This window comes from Acomys minous (assembly GCF_964271855.1).
Source record: "Acomys minous genome assembly, chromosome: 9".
In the NCBI taxonomy this organism is placed as follows: domain Eukaryota; kingdom Metazoa; phylum Chordata; class Mammalia; order Rodentia; family Muridae; genus Acomys; species Acomys minous.
In genome coordinates this window covers 47,770,570-47,787,637 of record NC_140490.1, presented here as the reverse complement: position 1 = coordinate 47,787,637, position 17,068 = coordinate 47,770,570, and the positions used below count along the sequence as shown (strand labels likewise).

The window sequence follows — 17,068 nt, the reverse complement described above, 5'->3', positions numbered from 1 at the left end:
TACCACCGGCAGAACTCGCTCCTTTGGTTTGTAGACTAGCCTTTTCTTCTACTTGAAAGGAGAGATGGCTTTTTTGCCTTAATTACCATTACAAGAAGGAAAGTTCTAGAGTTGTAGTAAGGTCTTTGGGAGAATGGTATACCCCTGTGGAGATTGGGGGGGGGGGGGGAGAGGTCTGAAAACTGATTCTTAGAGGAGAAATTTAAAACTCATCTGAATTTTTCCCGGACCTAGATATTTGTAAACAGTACAAAGTGCTGCCTCCTCTTGCACAGGGTCCCGGTTGTCTGGGTGAATGTCCCCAGGTTGAGCTCCCGAGACGAGTGCATTTTGAAATACCTAAACCCCTACCTCATTTGCCCTTTACCTTCAGCCCTCGCGTTCTTACCCAGCAAATGACTTATGTGAGAAGAATTGGAGAGTTTCTTACTTATTCTGAAGAGTGGAAACAATCTGCTCGGCTTCTATTCTATTTGGCCTCTATTCGAAATTGATCTTATTGTTCAGTGTCTGTATGGATATTTGTTTTAGCCCCAGTCTCAGAGATAACTGTCAAACTTAAATTTTAAGCAAATGAATTCTGTTTCTCTTATCGTGAAATCAGATATGCATTTCAGTTCACTAACGGGGGGGGGGGGGGGCTGTGAGGCTTTTATGAACAGTTGAGCTGCTGCCTCCAAATTAATCCCTTAATTTCATCTCAAGAAAGAGACCCAGAGCAGTTAGGATTCCCCCTGATGTAGTCCTTTCATTTTGTCCTCAAATGACACTTAGCCTGCATCCAGACAGAGAGACAGAGACAGACAGACAGACAGACGCAGATGGACGGACAGACAGAGACAGAGAGCCCACTGTCCCGTGAGTCCTAAAGCTAAACTCAGAAGGAATTCTAAAGAGTAACTTCTTGGGTACATGATCATTTTTATTTCATTGCTTTGGTCCCCTCCCCCTTCTTTTCTCTTTTCCTTTTTTCAGGTAATGGGGAGAGTGCCAACACTTTCCATTAATAAGACAGAAGGGTGCCACCTATACCTCAGTGAAGACGCGCTAGACTGTGAGATCGTGAGCGCCAAGTCATCCGAGATGAATGTCCTGATCCCTCGGGGTGACGATTATGTAAGTACCTTCCGAAAGCGTGTCCAGAAATGGTCTGTCGCGTGTTCAGGTCAGCATTCTCCCAGAGTGGCTCATCAGCTACCATCGAATGTGTTTCATTTGTAAACAACTTCACAGGCAGGCGAGGGAAATGGGGAAACCCCTTCCGTGAGTCCCCTCTCCCGTTAGCTCCTGCGTTTGTGTCTGGAGATGCTTGGCTAATCTTGGCTTAGATGAGCGGGCTCTTTGCATCTGAGCTCCCGCTATGTAGGACTCAATGTTTTCCTTTTCTCTGACAGAAGTAAACAAGTGAGGAGAGAGGCTTTGGAGGTTAAGAGGAAGGGAGGGGAAGGAATGTAGACCTACGTGCTTCCCTGTACCCAAGCCAAAAATGTTACAGTGCTCCTCTTAACATAAGGATCTACTGGGATGCTCAACACAAAGGTGGGCTCCAAACTCTGGAAACAAACCAACCAACCAGGGCTGGATTCAGAAGCCTCACAAGGAGGCCTGGAATCTGGGTTCTTTGTGTACACTGTGGGGGATTACACCCGCGCCGTGACACGTGTGGGAGTCAGAGAAAAACCTCAGGTGTCAAGCCTTGCTTTCTTCCACCATATTTGAGGCCAGGCTCTCGTTCGCCACTGCGTAAGCACGCTTCTGAGCTTCCGGAAGTTATCCTCCATCCTCCTTCCGCCTCGTCATAGAAGGGCGGAGTTTGCAGGCATGAGTTATGTATGAGTTTGGGAGATTCAAACTCAGGCCCTCCTGCTTAGACAGACATGCAACTTGCTCACTGAGCCATCTCCCCAGCCCCAGAATAGGGATCCTTAGCAAGCTCCCAAGTCAGTTCTCATACCATCAGCCCACTGATCTGCCCCCTCCCCATTTAGGAACAGTAGCCCAAGATCTCAGCCAGCATTTCCTTTCTTTACATCCTCTCCCCAGTGAAGCTGCTTCTAGAAGAAGCACGTAGATGTCCTCACATGTTAAAGTTGAGTACAGTTGAGTAAATCTCGTCTTTGTTTGGTTTTGTTTTAATTTCTGAAGCCCAGCAGATCTGCTGGTTGTTATTACGTGGAAGTAGGAAGAGAAACAACTCGGAGAATTCTAGGTCTAAGTGTGCGGTGCAGGTGGAGGCAGCAAACCAGAGATTCAGTAAGTGTGCGTTCAGGAGAGGGGCGGCATCAGCCAGGTGGGTCAGTTCCCAGCTAGCTGTAGGTTGCAAGCTGCAATCAGCAAGGCAGGTGGATTTCCTTAAGCAGAGATTATCCGTCTCCATCAGTACTTTCTTCAGCTCTATCCACCTGCTGCAGCCTAGAATCCCTCCTCTGAGCTTAAAGCACAAACCCCTGCAAACAATGGATCATTGATTCACCACTTGGCTTGTGGAGACCATAACCCTAAGCTAGGCAATCACTCCCTCTTGGGCTCTCAGCCAACACAGGCAGAGGAGAAGGACAGCCATATGTTGGGCCGTCCCTGGTCTTTGTAGCTGTTTAAGCAGAACATTCAGCTGTATGGGATCAGTTAAGACAATCCATGGGGTTTGGATGAGCACTTCAAACTCATTGAGTAGTTTCGGAGCACAATGCTCACAACAATTGTTGAAGATGTTCAGGTGGATTCCAGTACCGGGCCCAGATTAAGACCCATTGGCTTAGAAGTAGCAATTCTCAACCTGTGAGTCTGAGCCCCTTAGGGTCAAACAACCCTTTCAGAGGGGTCAAATATCAGATACCCTGCAGATCAGTTATTTGTATTGCAATTCATAACAGTGGCAAAAGCACAGTTATAAAATAGCAACAAAAATAATTTTATGCCTGGGGGTTATCACAACATGAGGAACTGTATTAAAAGTCCACAGCATTAGAGAAAAGTCAGTTGAGAACCACTGACTTAGAGAATGAAATAGAATCCAAGCCTGAGTTTTTGAATTAAGAAATAGTCTTGCCTGTTTGGGTCAGTGACTTTGCTCCCTCAAGTTGTTGGATATCCTCCCACATTTTCCAACAGGAGATGGAAGGGAGCAACGCAGACCTTGCCTTGGGTGTTAGGATGTGAGAATGGAAGCTGGGCCTGCTTCATCCTGACAGAAACCAGCCTCCCAGAGAAGGGCTGTGCATGTATCGGTCTCCTTGATGCTGCAGCACCTTATGGCTGGGCATGGAGCTCAGAGATATAGGTTCCTAGCACGCATCAGGGCCTGGGTTCCACCCGCAACTCCGGGCCTGCGGGATTCCACTTGAGAACACAAATAAAGCTTTGTTTACACTCAAGGAAGAGCACCAGAAGTGACATTAGGTTGCTCAAGGTATTGCTATTGTAGGCTGCAGTCTGTGACATTCATCCGTAGTTTTAGTTCTCTGGAGTTTGGGGTAGGGGGGTCATGAGTTCAAAGCCAGCCTGGGCTACAAAGCACAAGACCCTGTGTCCGAAATAATCTGGCTGTTCTACTGAAGATTTTCATTCTAGAATTCTCTCCTTATTCCAGCAAAATATAAGCAAATGAATCACTTCTCAAGACTGTACAGGGAAGTCTAACGAGGCTCCAGATGCCAGAATCGAGGGGCTTGAGCTTGTGCGTGCGGGCGTGCCTGTGTGTGCATGCGTGTGTGCCTGTGTGTTCTCACGTGCGCTTGTGCCCATGTTCTCATGCCTTCACAACACTTTTACACACACTGACGTCCCCTGAGAAGAGTGGGGCTTCTCCTTCTCTTCCCAGCCTTGCTTAATCAGAATCTGCGTGTTAATAAGGTCGCAGTTAATAAGGACACTCAGTGAGTGTCCAGGGTTGATGGAGATGGACCAATGACTAAGAGACACCGCCCGGGCTTGTACACTGCTTGGTCTTCTCACCGGTGCTGTCATCCTCCCAAGCCCCTGCTCCCTGCAGATGCATTTCAGCAGCACTGAGCTCGTGAGGTCTTTCGAGATCGCCTGAAATTGTACCTGTATCATAAGCCTAACTTGAGGCTCAGGGTATAGCTCAGATGGGTTATCTGCCTGTCATGAATGAGCCCCTGAGTTCTACATTAACCTGTGGCACACACCCAAAATCCGGTAACTCAGGAGGTAGAGGCAGGAGGATCAGTCAGCCCCAGTCAAGTACATTATAAGTTCAAAGGTTGCCTGAGTATGTGAGACCTGTCTCAAAAAGTAAGCCTGGTTCTTCATAAGTGCTAACCATAAGGATGATCCCAGCATGTGGTCACAGGCCACATAGGTCTGCATGTGACTGAGCCCTCTCTATGCAGAATGGTTTCGGGTTATTGGATGCAATTTCTCTTGCCCATCACACAACACCCTTCAGCCTTCTACCTGTCTGCAAAAGGAAACTTTCACATAAATAACTCTGTCCTTCTCAACTTTTTCCAGAGAGAATTTCCCATTCCTGAGCAGTTCAAGACAATATGGGATGGATCCAAGCTGGTCACCGAACCTGCAGAGATTATGGCCTGACATGCCGGAGATGGCATCCTTCCCCGAGTCTCCTCTAGCAGAGAAGCAAGCAGTTAATAGGAGCTAGATTTCAGCACAGCCCCTGCCTCTGTGTCAGCAACCTGCAGCCCTATGCTGTGGAAACTGTCTTTTCTGGCACGCTTTTGTGGGCATTTTGAAATATTTAACATTTGATCATGATTTGTGTGTGATGTTAGTTCCACACGATACCTAGTGAGCACAGCAGAATTTAAAAAAAAAAAAATTCTGTCCCCATTGTATCATGAACACTGTGACTGGTAAACAAAAGCCCCATTTGTTTCTTCATTTAGGCTTAATTGCTAGTTAAAAATTGAAGCCTTAGAGAATCTATGTATGTTTTCACCTTTTAGACAATTTTAATATGATGAAATAGCCTTGTGCCCTGAAAAATGCAACTCTGCTTTTAATTTTTACATGTTTGCCTTTATCGGTGTGGATATCCTGTCAGCATAAATATATACTTCAATCATGCTTTTACACACATACACACATACATACAAAGAGGAAAATTCTAAGGATGAAACTCAGTTTCTTGGTCCTGGGGGAAACAATATGCCCTTTATGGTCACTAAAACACAAAAGAAATCCTAACTATTCATCCTAAATATTTTTATGCTGAGTCACTTGAAAACTCTTATTTGTCTGCATATCCCTAAGACAAAGGGTAAGGGGATCCAATCCCTGCCCCCTTTTTTTTGCTTTGTAATAGCTCAATCTATGCTTCAAGTTTTGAAGTTGCTCGTATTCTCAGATACCCCATACACATCTCTATTACTTACTAGAGATGAGCTCCTTTTCCATCTGCCAGGCTCAGTGCCGCTAGTCAGCTAACCAGCCTCAAAGACAGACAGACACGTGGACAGACGGACGCTAGACCATTGCTTCCCACAATGAGTGTTATTTGGCTCTGCTCTGGTTTTCTGGTCTTAACAGTGCACGCTTTTTTCAGGTAAGCAACAATGCTCTCCATGTCTTGTCTCTGTACACGGCCGAGAACTCTGCAGCTTTTTGGGTCATGTGTAACGAAGGGTAGTGCAATGCTTCGGGAACCAATGGGAGCTGGATTGTGCCTGTGAGAGCCTCTCTGAATATCATTGTCAGTTTTTTAATAGCTTCTATATCCATATAGTATTCAGGTCACTGACGTTTGTGTATCAAGGTTTTGCTATAAAAGTTCTGTGCTTATGAATAATGTTGTGGCTTTAGTAAATACAATTTTTGAACAGTAAAATTATACTAAGTAAAAACTAATTGTTTAAATTCTGAAATGAATTTTGGTTTGGTTTTTTGCAGGGAGGTGGTTTTGGTTTGGTTTGCTTGTTTGTTTGTTCATTTGTTTAGGGTCAGCAGAGATAGAAGGTGATACACTGTCTAGAAAAGAAAAAAAAAAAATTACAGGGCCAGAAAGATGGCTCAGCAGTTGGAGGTGCTGATAACTAAGTCTCACAACCTAAGTTTGATCTCCAAGGAATCACATGGTAGGAAGAGAGAACTGGCCTATGTAAGTTGTCCTCTGAACTATACATGCACATCAGGAATATGCATGCCAACACACACACACACACACACACACACACACACACACGCACATACTCACAAACACACAAATAAGTTAGAGACATGGCTCACTCATTGGAAATGTTTATATCACTGTCTCAGAAAGCACAACTCTGTATTGATAATGTTGTCATTTTAAAAGAGGCAGAAGCTAGTGTCCGGGGTCATGAGTCCCTCTCACAGGGAGAAGCAGCAGCAGGCGGAGTGATAGCTGCAGCAGCTTGCTCTGACTACTGTACTCCGCTTGCTTGAGCATCTCTGGAGTGCTTGACAGTCATCACACCCAGAGTGGTTCCTTCACCCTCCTCCCTTGCCCTTTGTCTTAGGGCTACACAGACAAATAAGAGTTTTCACGTGACTCAGCAGAAAAATATTTAAGATGAATAGTTAGAATCTCTTTTGTTTTTTTAGTAACCATAAAGAGTATATTATTTTCCCCAGAACCAAAACAAAAAAACAAAAACCCTAAAAAGAAGCCACTTCAGAAAGGATGGATTTAATTTTGGCTTAGAGCTTCAAGGGATCCAGTCCATCTCGATAGGGAAGGCATGGTGGCAGGAGCATGAGGTTGCCGGACACATTGCACAGAGCTAGACAGAAAGTGGGGGCCTGGCTATTCCATCTTAAGGCCAGTGACCCACCTCCCCTAGCAAGGCTCCACCTTCTAGAAAGGTTCCATAATCTTCAAAAGCAATACCACTCCAACAACTGCTGGAAAGCAACTGTTCAAACTTAGGAGTCTGTGGAAGACATTGCCCCCTTGAGCCACCACAGGCCCCTCATCCTTCCATCATAGACTCATAATTACCTGTTTCCTGCAGTAGGCTACACAGATAGGAAATAAAGATGGGGACATAAACCATAATTCAGTCTTCTTTTTCAGTACAATATTTGAGATACTCTTTGTAGCCCAGGCTGAGCTGGAACTTGCTATGTAGCCCATACTGGCCTTGAATTGATAGCAACTGAGTGTGGGGTTATAGGCACGAGCCATCACGGCTGGCTCAGGTTTCACTCTTAGACTTGTGTTTTCAGGATGTCTTTGTGGCCTACAACTGAAAATGTCAGCCAGTAAATACACAGGCCTGGAGTCCTTGCTCTGACACCAACTCCTTAGGAATTATTTCATGAGCTAAATACTCCAGAAATGAATCTCATTAAACATGCTCATTACAAAGCACTCATTTTAAAACATTGGTACTGTCTGTCCCACTGAGGATACAGATGCAGTTTTGACAGCCATTTTGAGGGCTTTTGTCCCTGCAACAGAGACGTGCTGGTTTTATAACGTTAGCCTTCCTGAGCACATTTCAGTATTTCTGTGGGTAACGAGGCTTCTATCTGCTCTGAATGTAGACAAGAAACCAGCTCGAGTCACACATCCCCCCGCCCCCCAGTGTTCACCTAGATTGCCCCAGATGGCTTTTATTCCTCTGTTTGTTTAGTAACTTGGCACAGAACATGCAATGAACAAAGGGTAATGCTTGCCGAGAAGAATTTGTGTTCAGGTTTCCATCCAGTACAAAGTCTAGCTTCATAGTCCAAGATAAGTTTTTGCCTAAAGCTGCAACATTAGATGTTTGGGGTCTAAATCCACTTTCTTTCTTTTGATACTTTGTGTTTTAGAAGCAGGGTATGGTGACATATGTCTGGAATCCCAGCACTTGGAAAGTGGAAGCAGGAGGATCAGGCTTTCAAGGTCATGGTCAGCCCCAAAGTGAGTTCAAGGTCAGCCAGAGCTACAGAAGACCATGTCTCCAACAACCAAATAAAAAAAAACATCAGTAATCATTTACAAAGTGATTCCTCATTATTGACAACAAAGAACCAACTGGAAGATACTTCCCTCATTAAACCATAGTGCCAGTTTTTAAATTGCATTTGCCAACATTGCAGAAAAAAAAATCTTTTATTTAAAAAAAATCAACTCATGCTAAGTAGCTCAATTGGTAGAGTACTTGACTCCCATGCATGAAGCCCTGGGTTAAACTGCACTAAACAGATATGGTGGCTGAGCTGAGGAGCAAAGGGCAGGAGGATCAGAATTTCAAAGCCATCCTTGGCCACTTAGCAAGTCTGCAGCCAGCCTAAGTGCATGAGCCTTTATCTATAAATAAGTAGATGAATAAATAAGTAAATAAATAAAGTCAGATGGCAATTCCCTGAGATCAATAGTTCATTCTGGCAACTGAGATTCCTGTCAGTTTAAAATATTTTTAATGGTAACGTTATGAATTGACTAGTTTTATGGGAAAGTCAAGAAACCTGCCAGGGAAGTCTGTCTATGAATAAAATAATTGTGTAGAGTTGGTTAGGAAGCTCAAGATTTGTTTGCAAAGACTGCTGGCCCTTTCTTGTTCATTGCTCCAATGGGGCACAGTCATGTCCAGACCCAATGAACAAAGTGCATCGCTTAGCAGGGCTGTTGCTAACAACACAGGCCCTCCAGCAGCCTGCCCGGCCTGCAGCTGTCACTCTGCCTGCATCTTAATCATGTTTCAACGTTGTGAGGCAATGCCAGAGTCAGACGGACACAGACTATCAGCGCCAGGAACATGACTGATTTCTGCAATTAAGTTTCAATAAATCAGTCTTTTTTTATGGACATTTAAAGACCTCTCTCCACGACTACGGGAAGGGGAGACATGGTGAGAGCTATTTACAAGACCTGTGTAAAAAGACTTCAGAGAAAAGACCTCTGCACTGAGAGGTTGAGGAAAGAAAATGAAGAGGTTGAGCCAGCCTGGGCTACAATGGAAGATCTACCAGAGAAAGGGCGGGCTGAATGATTCAGACAGTGAAAGCACTTGTTCAGAACTAAGGACCTGAGTTTAATCCCTAGGACCCATAGAAGGCAGTGGAAAGAGCCAAGTACACATGCATGCACATGTGTGTGCACACACACACTAATAAATAATAAATGGGGGGGGAGAGAAGAAAGGAGAGAAAGAGTGAGGCAGAGAGCTTCTGCACTACAGTTTGTGAAGGAGGTATAAGTGTGTGTGTTCTTCCTGGTCATGGATACACAGGAACTCTGACTGAATCTCCAGGCATACCCTATGCTGTTATAAACTTGCACCATTTCTGATGACAAACTGAAGCATAAATGTTAGTGTGTATTTGACAGATGTAACCAGAAGGAAGCTAACCATATATATATCTACAGAAAACCATACTTGAAAACCTAAGTAATCAATCTGGGCATGGTGGTGCACACCTTTAATCCCAGCACTTGGGAGGCAGAGGCAGGAGGATCTCTGTGAGTTCGAGGCCAGCCTGGTCTACAAAGTGAGTCCAGGACAACCAGGGCTACACAAGGAAATCCTGTCTCGAAAAAAGAAAGAAAGAAGAAAAGAAAGAAAGAAAGAAAGAAAGAAAGAAAGAAAGAAAGAAAGAAAACCTAAGTGATCCAGACTCTCTAGGTCAGGGTCAGCTTCTCTTCCGCTCAGTTGCAGCCACCCACCAGGAGGACAAGAAGGAAGACAGAAAGCGATGAGCTCTGAATCTAGTGAATGGAGAATGAATGAGGCCCCGTTGTTAGCAACTCAAATCTGGTTCACAGAGTCATCAAAAATGCTCTCTCACTTGTTAGCATCTAAAATAATTATGCCAGCAATATGGCCCACATTCTGCATGCTGCTTCTACCAACTGGCTAGACAGCTACTTTCTCTAATTAAATTAACCTCCTCTACAGTTCAGAGAAGTGTGTGTCTATTTTCCTCAAAAAAGATTCAATGTCCTATGAAATAGTGATTATTCCAATAGCTTCTCATCGAGTAAGTAAGCTCATATCTCGTTAATCCTTTAAGAAAGTAAGCATACTCTTGCGTTGATTGGACAGAAGTTTCCCTGAAGGTCGCAGGGTCTGATTTTCATATGGGAACTGCCAGGGGTGTGCTCATCCAACCAATGCCTGTTGCACCTTTAAAGAAAGATGTACCTTTAAAACAAAATCAGTGCTGGAGAAATGATCCAGTGAAATAAAGTACTTACTGTGCCAGCATGAGAACCTGAATTCAGCTCCCTAAAACCCACATTTTAAAAAAGAAAAGGCAGGGGGCTGGAGAGATGGCTCAGAGGTTAAGAGCACTGACTGCTCCTCCAGAGGTCATGAGTTCAATTCCCAGCAACCACATGGTGGCTCATAACCATCTATAATGTGATCTGATGCCCTTCTCTGGCCTGAAAATGTACATGCAGGTAGAACACTGTATACATAATAATAAATAAATAAATCTTGAAAGAAAGAAAGAAAGAAAAGGCTGGATGTGGCCGCCCAGGCCTGTAATCCCCGAGGAAGCAGAACTAGGAAGAGCACAAGCCAGCCAAACTAGCCAATCAGTGAGCTCCATGTTGAGTTGAAACCGTAATAATAACTCCCCAGGGTGCTCAACTGCAACTGGTACATCCACAGCACAACTTCTACACCCAAAGCTCAGGGAACATCACAGAAAGGATCAGAAGATCATAAGAGCCTAAGGACCAGAGTCTGCTGAGAGAGAGTTTCCTGTCTATGGCATGGAAGCTGCATCCATGCAATCTCAATAATATAGTCACCTAAACAGTATCAGCACGGTGACAACACCAGCTGACATGGTGAGGTGGATAAAGAAAACCCAGAGCTGCAGACACTTAGTAGCTGCTGAGAGGGAGAGAATCAGTCTTCTCCAAGGATGAGCATATCTATGTAGTAATAGTAATAATAATTAAATATGAGGTCATAAATTTGAGAGGAAAATGGGGAGTTGGAAGGGAGAGGGCAGGAGAGAGAGTATGTAAATATATATGAAATTCTCAAGGAAAAAATGTAATTGAAAAAAAAAGTCCCATTTAGAGCTAAGGATTCCACAGTCTCATACTCTGCAGCTTGACTAGTCACGGGTCTCTGCATTAATCACCATCTACCAAAAAAAGAAACTTCTCTGATGAGGGTTGAAAGATATATTTATCTATGGGCATAAATATAGCTTAGGAGACAGTTTAATATTGTGTCCATTTAGCAAATTATTATACCCCCCTAGAGCCTAGGAATTACTTGGTCATGAGGTTTTGGCCCAATTAGCAGTACCAGGTATGAGTTCCGTTTATGGAGTGGTCTATAAATCCAAGCAGAAAGTGTTTGGTTGCTCCTAAAACATTTGTGCCACTGTTGCCCTAGTGCCATATCTTGTCAGTCTGGTCATTATTATAGCTTATAGGGTTCATAGATGAGTAATATTGTTGAGGACTCTCCTCCAGTGGTAGCAGAAGTAGAACCTTCTAGCAGTCAGCAAGGATGAAGCTTCCACCTTGACTCCTTCATGTTCTATGACTCAGTTATGTGGTGTCTTCAGCAATAGGGTCTTTTCATAAAGTCCTGGGGATAACCAAGAACAATAGCTATATCTCACAAAGCTTGGGGGTGACTGGGCCCCACTGACTGACAAAACAGAAGAAGAAGTAACCCATACCTGCCACTGAACTTTTGATTTGATATCTTATGGTGTCTGGAGAGGCATTCTCCCACAAGGCTCAGAAATGACTGCGGGAAGGGGACAGAAAAGGCCGTAAGAGTCCGAATGGAAGAGTGCTGAATGTCTACAGCAAAAAGTTATTTGCTGGACATCAAATGCACGGTTGTTATTCTCTGGCCCAGTATATACACATGCTCATTCATACCCCTCCTCTTAAATTGGCTTTAAAACTTTATACAATATATTTTAATCAGAGTGTTTCCTCTTTTCTAACTTCTACATCTCCTACCTCCTTACCCACCCAACCTCATGTTCTTTCTCTCTCAAAACAAAACAAAACAAAAAACCCAACAACAACAACAAAACAAAGCTTAAAAAGACAAAAAGTACCAAGCCAAAAACAAAACAAAGCCAACATGGAATTCATTTTTGTGTTGGCCAACTACTCCTAGCTATGGGGCCTGCCCTGAGGGTGGTTGATACACCCAGTGCCTTTCCATTGGAGAAAACTGAGTTTCCCCTTCCTGGCACATTTATCGCTTGTGATTAGCTTCCTGGTTAGGTGTGGGACTTTGTATACACTTCCCCTTCTCTGTGTTGCAACTTTTGTCTGACTTGAACTTGTGCATGTCTTGTGCCTGCTGTCACAGTCACACATGCACATATTCTTTAAAATGCTTTTTAGCAGGGCTGGAGAGATGGCTCAGGTTGAGAGAGCATTGACTGCTCTTCCAGAGGTTCTGAGTTCAATTCCCAGCAAGCACATGGTGGCTTAAAACCACACATAATGGAATCTGATTCCCTGTAATAGTATGCATGAAAGCAGAGCGTTCATATGCATTAAATCTTTTTCAAAAAAATTTTTTTAATCAGGTAGGGAGATGGTTGCCATGCAAATGCAAGAATCAGAGTTCAGATCCCAGCAGCCACATAAAAACTAGGTGGGCATGGTGGCCTGCCTAGAATCCTGGTACCCTGCAGATGAGGGCAAGGGATCCCTAGGGGAAGACGGCTTCTTAGACCAGCCAGAATCTATGAGCTACAGGTTCAGTAGGAGACCCGGCCTCGATTAATAAAATGGAAAGTGATCTAAGAAGATATGTGATGCCAACCTCTTGCCTCCATATGCATGACACACATGGGGCCCATATCCACGAGAACACACCTATACACCTGCACATACACCAACCACACAGCACATGCACCCCAAAATATTTAGGAATTAAAATATTTTTAATTCTAAAGACATCTTAAATGCATGCTTTCTAAAACACTAGAAAATAAAAAGTATAGATCCTCCATAGCCTTATGAAAGAGGAGATAAAGCCAGTTGCTTCCCCAGTTCTACCTCTCTCATAGATTCTTTGTTTTGGTGATGGATAAGTATGTAGAAACTATATTCAACAGGAAAAGGACAAAATCCAATGTGTAGTCATGTTGGTGAGCCTACATTGGGTGTTCATGGGAGTAGCTGCTGATGTTACTAAGAGACACACTTTTCCAGCAAATTCCCTGGTCCTCTGGCTCTTACAAATATTCTGCCCCTTCTATAATGTTTCCTGAGACCAAGAACGACACCAATGGACACCAATAGCATGATAAGCATCCTAGCCCCAAAGGAGGGAAGTGACACAAACATGATTAAGGCTTATAGGACAACTAAGTGAATAAACATTAAAAAAAAAAAAAATCAGGGCTGAGGGAGTGAATCGGCGTGGCAGATGCCTGCCTAGCATGACTGAGAACCTGAGCTCTGACCCCAGCGCTGCAATTTTTTTTTTCAGTGAAGCAAAAGTTAAACCAAATGTTATTTTCTGTTTGAAGAAGTAATGAAGAGTGTGAAAGGACCTATTTTCCTTGGGCTAATCCTGTGAGAGACAGAGTAAGCATCCTTTCCTTGTGCTTCAAGTCTGCTATTTTAAGGAGTACTTAGACAGCATCTCACTGGGTAGCCGTGCCTGTCCCATAACTTCCTATGTACGCTAAGCTGGCCTCTAGTCCCTGGGCCTCTGCTTCCCAGGTGCTGGGATTAAAGTCATTAGCGACCACTCCCTGCATGTATCAAGCTTCAAATTAGGAATAGATTAGAGGTAAACAAACAAGTAAGAAACCATATGGCACGCAGGTGTGGTGGCACACACCTTTAATCCCCGCACTTGGGAGGCAGAGGCAGGTGGACTTTACAAGGGCAAGACATTAAGATCAAGCAAGGAGAGATCAAGATTAAGATCAAGCTACACAGAGAAACCCTGTCTCAAAAAAACAAAAAGAAAGAAAAAGAGAAAAGAAAGAAACAAATAAACAGTACCAATTAGTAAATAGCCTATTTCTCCAACATCTTACGAAACACATTTTAAACTTAAGCAAACACCCATTGTTAATTAATATCTCAGCTGGAATATGGCAGCACATGCTTATAATCCTGGCACCTGGATGGAGAAGGCAGAAGGATTTGGAGTTCGAGGTCATCCTCAGCTACATAGCAAGTTCAAGACCAACTGGCGTTCTATGACACTCTCAAAACAACAAAACAAAAATATTTTGATATGTAAAATATATATTCTTGCTTGATCTTAATGTCTTACCCTTGTAAAGTCCCCTTCTCCTCTTAGTCAAGAGTGACAACTTTCATGTGTTATATTGTGTTTCTTTCAGAGAGCCAATTACTGCGTGCCTGCTACCCTGGATTTTTGATGACTATCTCATGGATTTTCTTTGCTTCGCTTTTATAAATAACCCTGTAGGAATGTGCTTGGTTTGCTAATGTTTCTGATACATCGATTCTTAAAAGGAGAATTACTGAGGAACGGGTCTTGATTATTTTGAAATTTGCTCAGTCTTGGCAAGTTATGTGTGTGTGTGTGTGTGTGTGTGTGTGTGTGTGCAATTTATCTTTTTCAAAATGAATGAACCCTTTTCCCCAGATCTTACCACCACTGGGTACCTGCAGCTTTGGTTTTCCAGTCTGGTACACAAAGCCATAATGGCTTAAAAACTGATCCAAGGGCTAGCCTGTTGAATGAAAAGGGAAGATGGCTCTTACATTTAGTTAGAATAAAGTCAGCCAGTGCATTAAACTTAGACAACACTGTACACAATGCCAATAAAGCCTGAAAAGAGACCAAAGAACAGAGCACGGATTGATGTGTGACATGGAGGTTTCATTTGATGGGCACAAGCCCTGACCCTCTAGAACAGTGGTTCTCAACCTTCCTAGTGCGGCAACCCTTTTATGAAGTTCCTCATATTGTGGTGATCCCCAACCATAAAATTATTTTCATTGCTACATCATAACTGTAAATTTACTACTATTATGGGTCATACTGTAAATATCTGTGTTTTCTGATTTTTTTTTTTTGCCACCCCTGTGAAGAGGTCATTCAGCTACAAAGGGGTCGTGATCCACGGATTGAGAACTACTGCTTTAGGCAACAGGTCTTCCATTTGTGAACCTGCAGGACTAGAGAGAGACTAAGGGCAGCTTGCTACTCTTGAAGAGTTTGGCTCTCAGAATCCATTCTGGCATCTCATAACTTCCATTTTCTTCAGCCTCAGGGAATGTGATGCCCCCTTCTGACCTCCAGACACCAATGCCCATGTTCACATACACACACACACATACATCAGTTAAAATGAAAATATGTATTTTTGCAGGGAAATGTAGTTCAGTGGCAGAGCATTTGCCTCTCATGCATGAAGCCCCAGGTCCCACTTCAGCACAGCAAAAATAGATAAATAAACATAATAATAATAACCAGGCAGAGGAGAGTGGCACTCCACCTCAGAGGGTGACAAGAAAGAAATTGAAGAGAAGTGGAGCCACTGTAGAGGGTGAAATTCCAAGGAAAGCTTTGAGATACATGCAGGAGGAATGGCCTGATCTCTGAGATCAATAACCTTGTGCTTTTTCCTATGGATAGCTTCCAGCATGGATAAAGGAAGCAATGGTAGAGACAGGTGGTTTTCATGTTCATTTGAGCCAGCCCCTTTGTTTTACAAACATAGGCCCTTCATAATGGCTCCCTCCATCATGTTGGGGATGGAACTCAGTGTCTTCTGCATGCTAGGCAAGAACTCTTTAGCTGAACCACATCCCATTCCCATCAAAGCCTTCAATGTTTCTGCTGCTGATTAGGTCCAAGTCATTGCCCAGCTCTCTTGATTTTTTTGCATAATCTAATACTTTATATCATATCACCAGGGCTTCCAAGTGCGCCCTCTCTCTCTCTCTCTCTCTCTCTCTCTCTCTCTCTCTCTCTCTCTCTCTCCTTTTTCTTCCTCTTCTTCTTCTCTCTTCCTCCTCCTCCTCCTTCTTCTTGCCCCCTTATGTGATAATCATTTTCTTCATGTATCCTGCTCCTATTCAATTGATTATGATGCCATGCTTACTATGCAAAACTTTGCTTTTCCCCAATCTCACATTTGAAAGTAAAATCTAGTCTTAGTCTATAATAGTCTTCCCTTGTGCCAGATCTCATGGGCAATGTGTATGGATAGCACCTGGACCCAACCAACAAGCAAGCCTTGGATTCTGTCAGAATAAAATAGAGACAAGGGCTGGGTTTGAACTATAACTTGGGCATAGTGACAAACACTACAAATAAATGCCAGTGCTTAGGAGACAGAGGCAGGAGGACCAGAAGTTAAAGGCCATCCTTGAATATGAGTTCAAGGCCTGCCTGGGCTGCATGAGAGCCTGTCTCAATCAAAAGAGGGTAGGGAAAGAGAGGAGAAAATAAAGGAGAGAAAAGAAAGAAAGAAAGAAAGAAGAGACAGACAGACAGACAGAAAGACAGAGACAGACAGAGAGAGAGAAAATGCAGAAAGAAAGACAAAAACCCACAGAGAATTGAGTCAATTCTGCTCAAGATTCTCAGCTTTTGAAGTCAGGTTTGAAAGCAGAGATTAAGTTTGGAAATTCTTCCCCCTAGTGGTTGCTTAAAAATCCTGTCTGTGTCTTTTACAGAAGGCAGTTGGCCAGTTTGATTGTGACACATTCTTTTCAGAGTTAACAGAAAGCCTAATATGAATGAGGACACACACATATAAATCACCTAAATTCCCATAGTTAAAAATATATAATAAAGAAAATATTTATTATTATTAATTATCATTATTATATAAAATACTAAAGCAATGGAAAAGTTTCTTAATGATGCTTAACAACTCCTGGGGGGAAGAAAAGCCTTTTTCACCCCATGTTTAGTTACATAGGAAAAGGATGTCAGAATAATTACATATTTTTCCACAAGTTAATACAGAAGTCAAATTCTTTTTAAGTTAAATATTTTATTCAGTACACTGGGTATCTAATTTATTAAGTGTCATTGATAAGGATTACTCAAATAGAATAATAAATAAAAATTAAATTATTCCACTAAAACTAAGAAATCTCATAATCAAAGAACAGATGTTTGGCTATCCAGGTGTGTAAAATGTTTTGTTTTGTCGTTTCTTTTTTTGGTTTGTTTTGACATAG

General features: G+C 43.0%; 1 protein-coding gene and 1 long non-coding RNA gene across 2 annotated transcripts in view; both read left to right on the top strand.

The window, feature by feature from the left end:
• CAP2 (cyclase associated actin cytoskeleton regulatory protein 2) overlaps positions 1 to 5,846 on the top strand; it is a 147,286-nt gene extending 141,440 nt beyond the window's left edge. The window contains exons 12-13 of the mRNA XM_084795089.1: positions 976 to 1,116; positions 4,474 to 5,846. Coding sequence (XP_084651215.1) covers positions 976 to 1,116; positions 4,474 to 4,557 — 225 coding nt within the window. The 3' untranslated portion in view covers positions 4,558 to 5,846. The remainder of the gene's footprint in view (positions 1 to 975; positions 1,117 to 4,473) is intronic.
• Positions 5,847 to 6,769: 923 nt separating this feature from the next.
• Positions 6,770 to 14,396, top strand: LOC311604885. The gene is made up of 2 exons (XR_014781721.1): positions 6,770 to 13,471; positions 14,245 to 14,396. It is a non-coding gene; the product is annotated as an uncharacterized lncRNA (long non-coding RNA).
• The last annotated feature ends 2,672 nt before the right edge of the window (positions 14,397 to 17,068 follow it).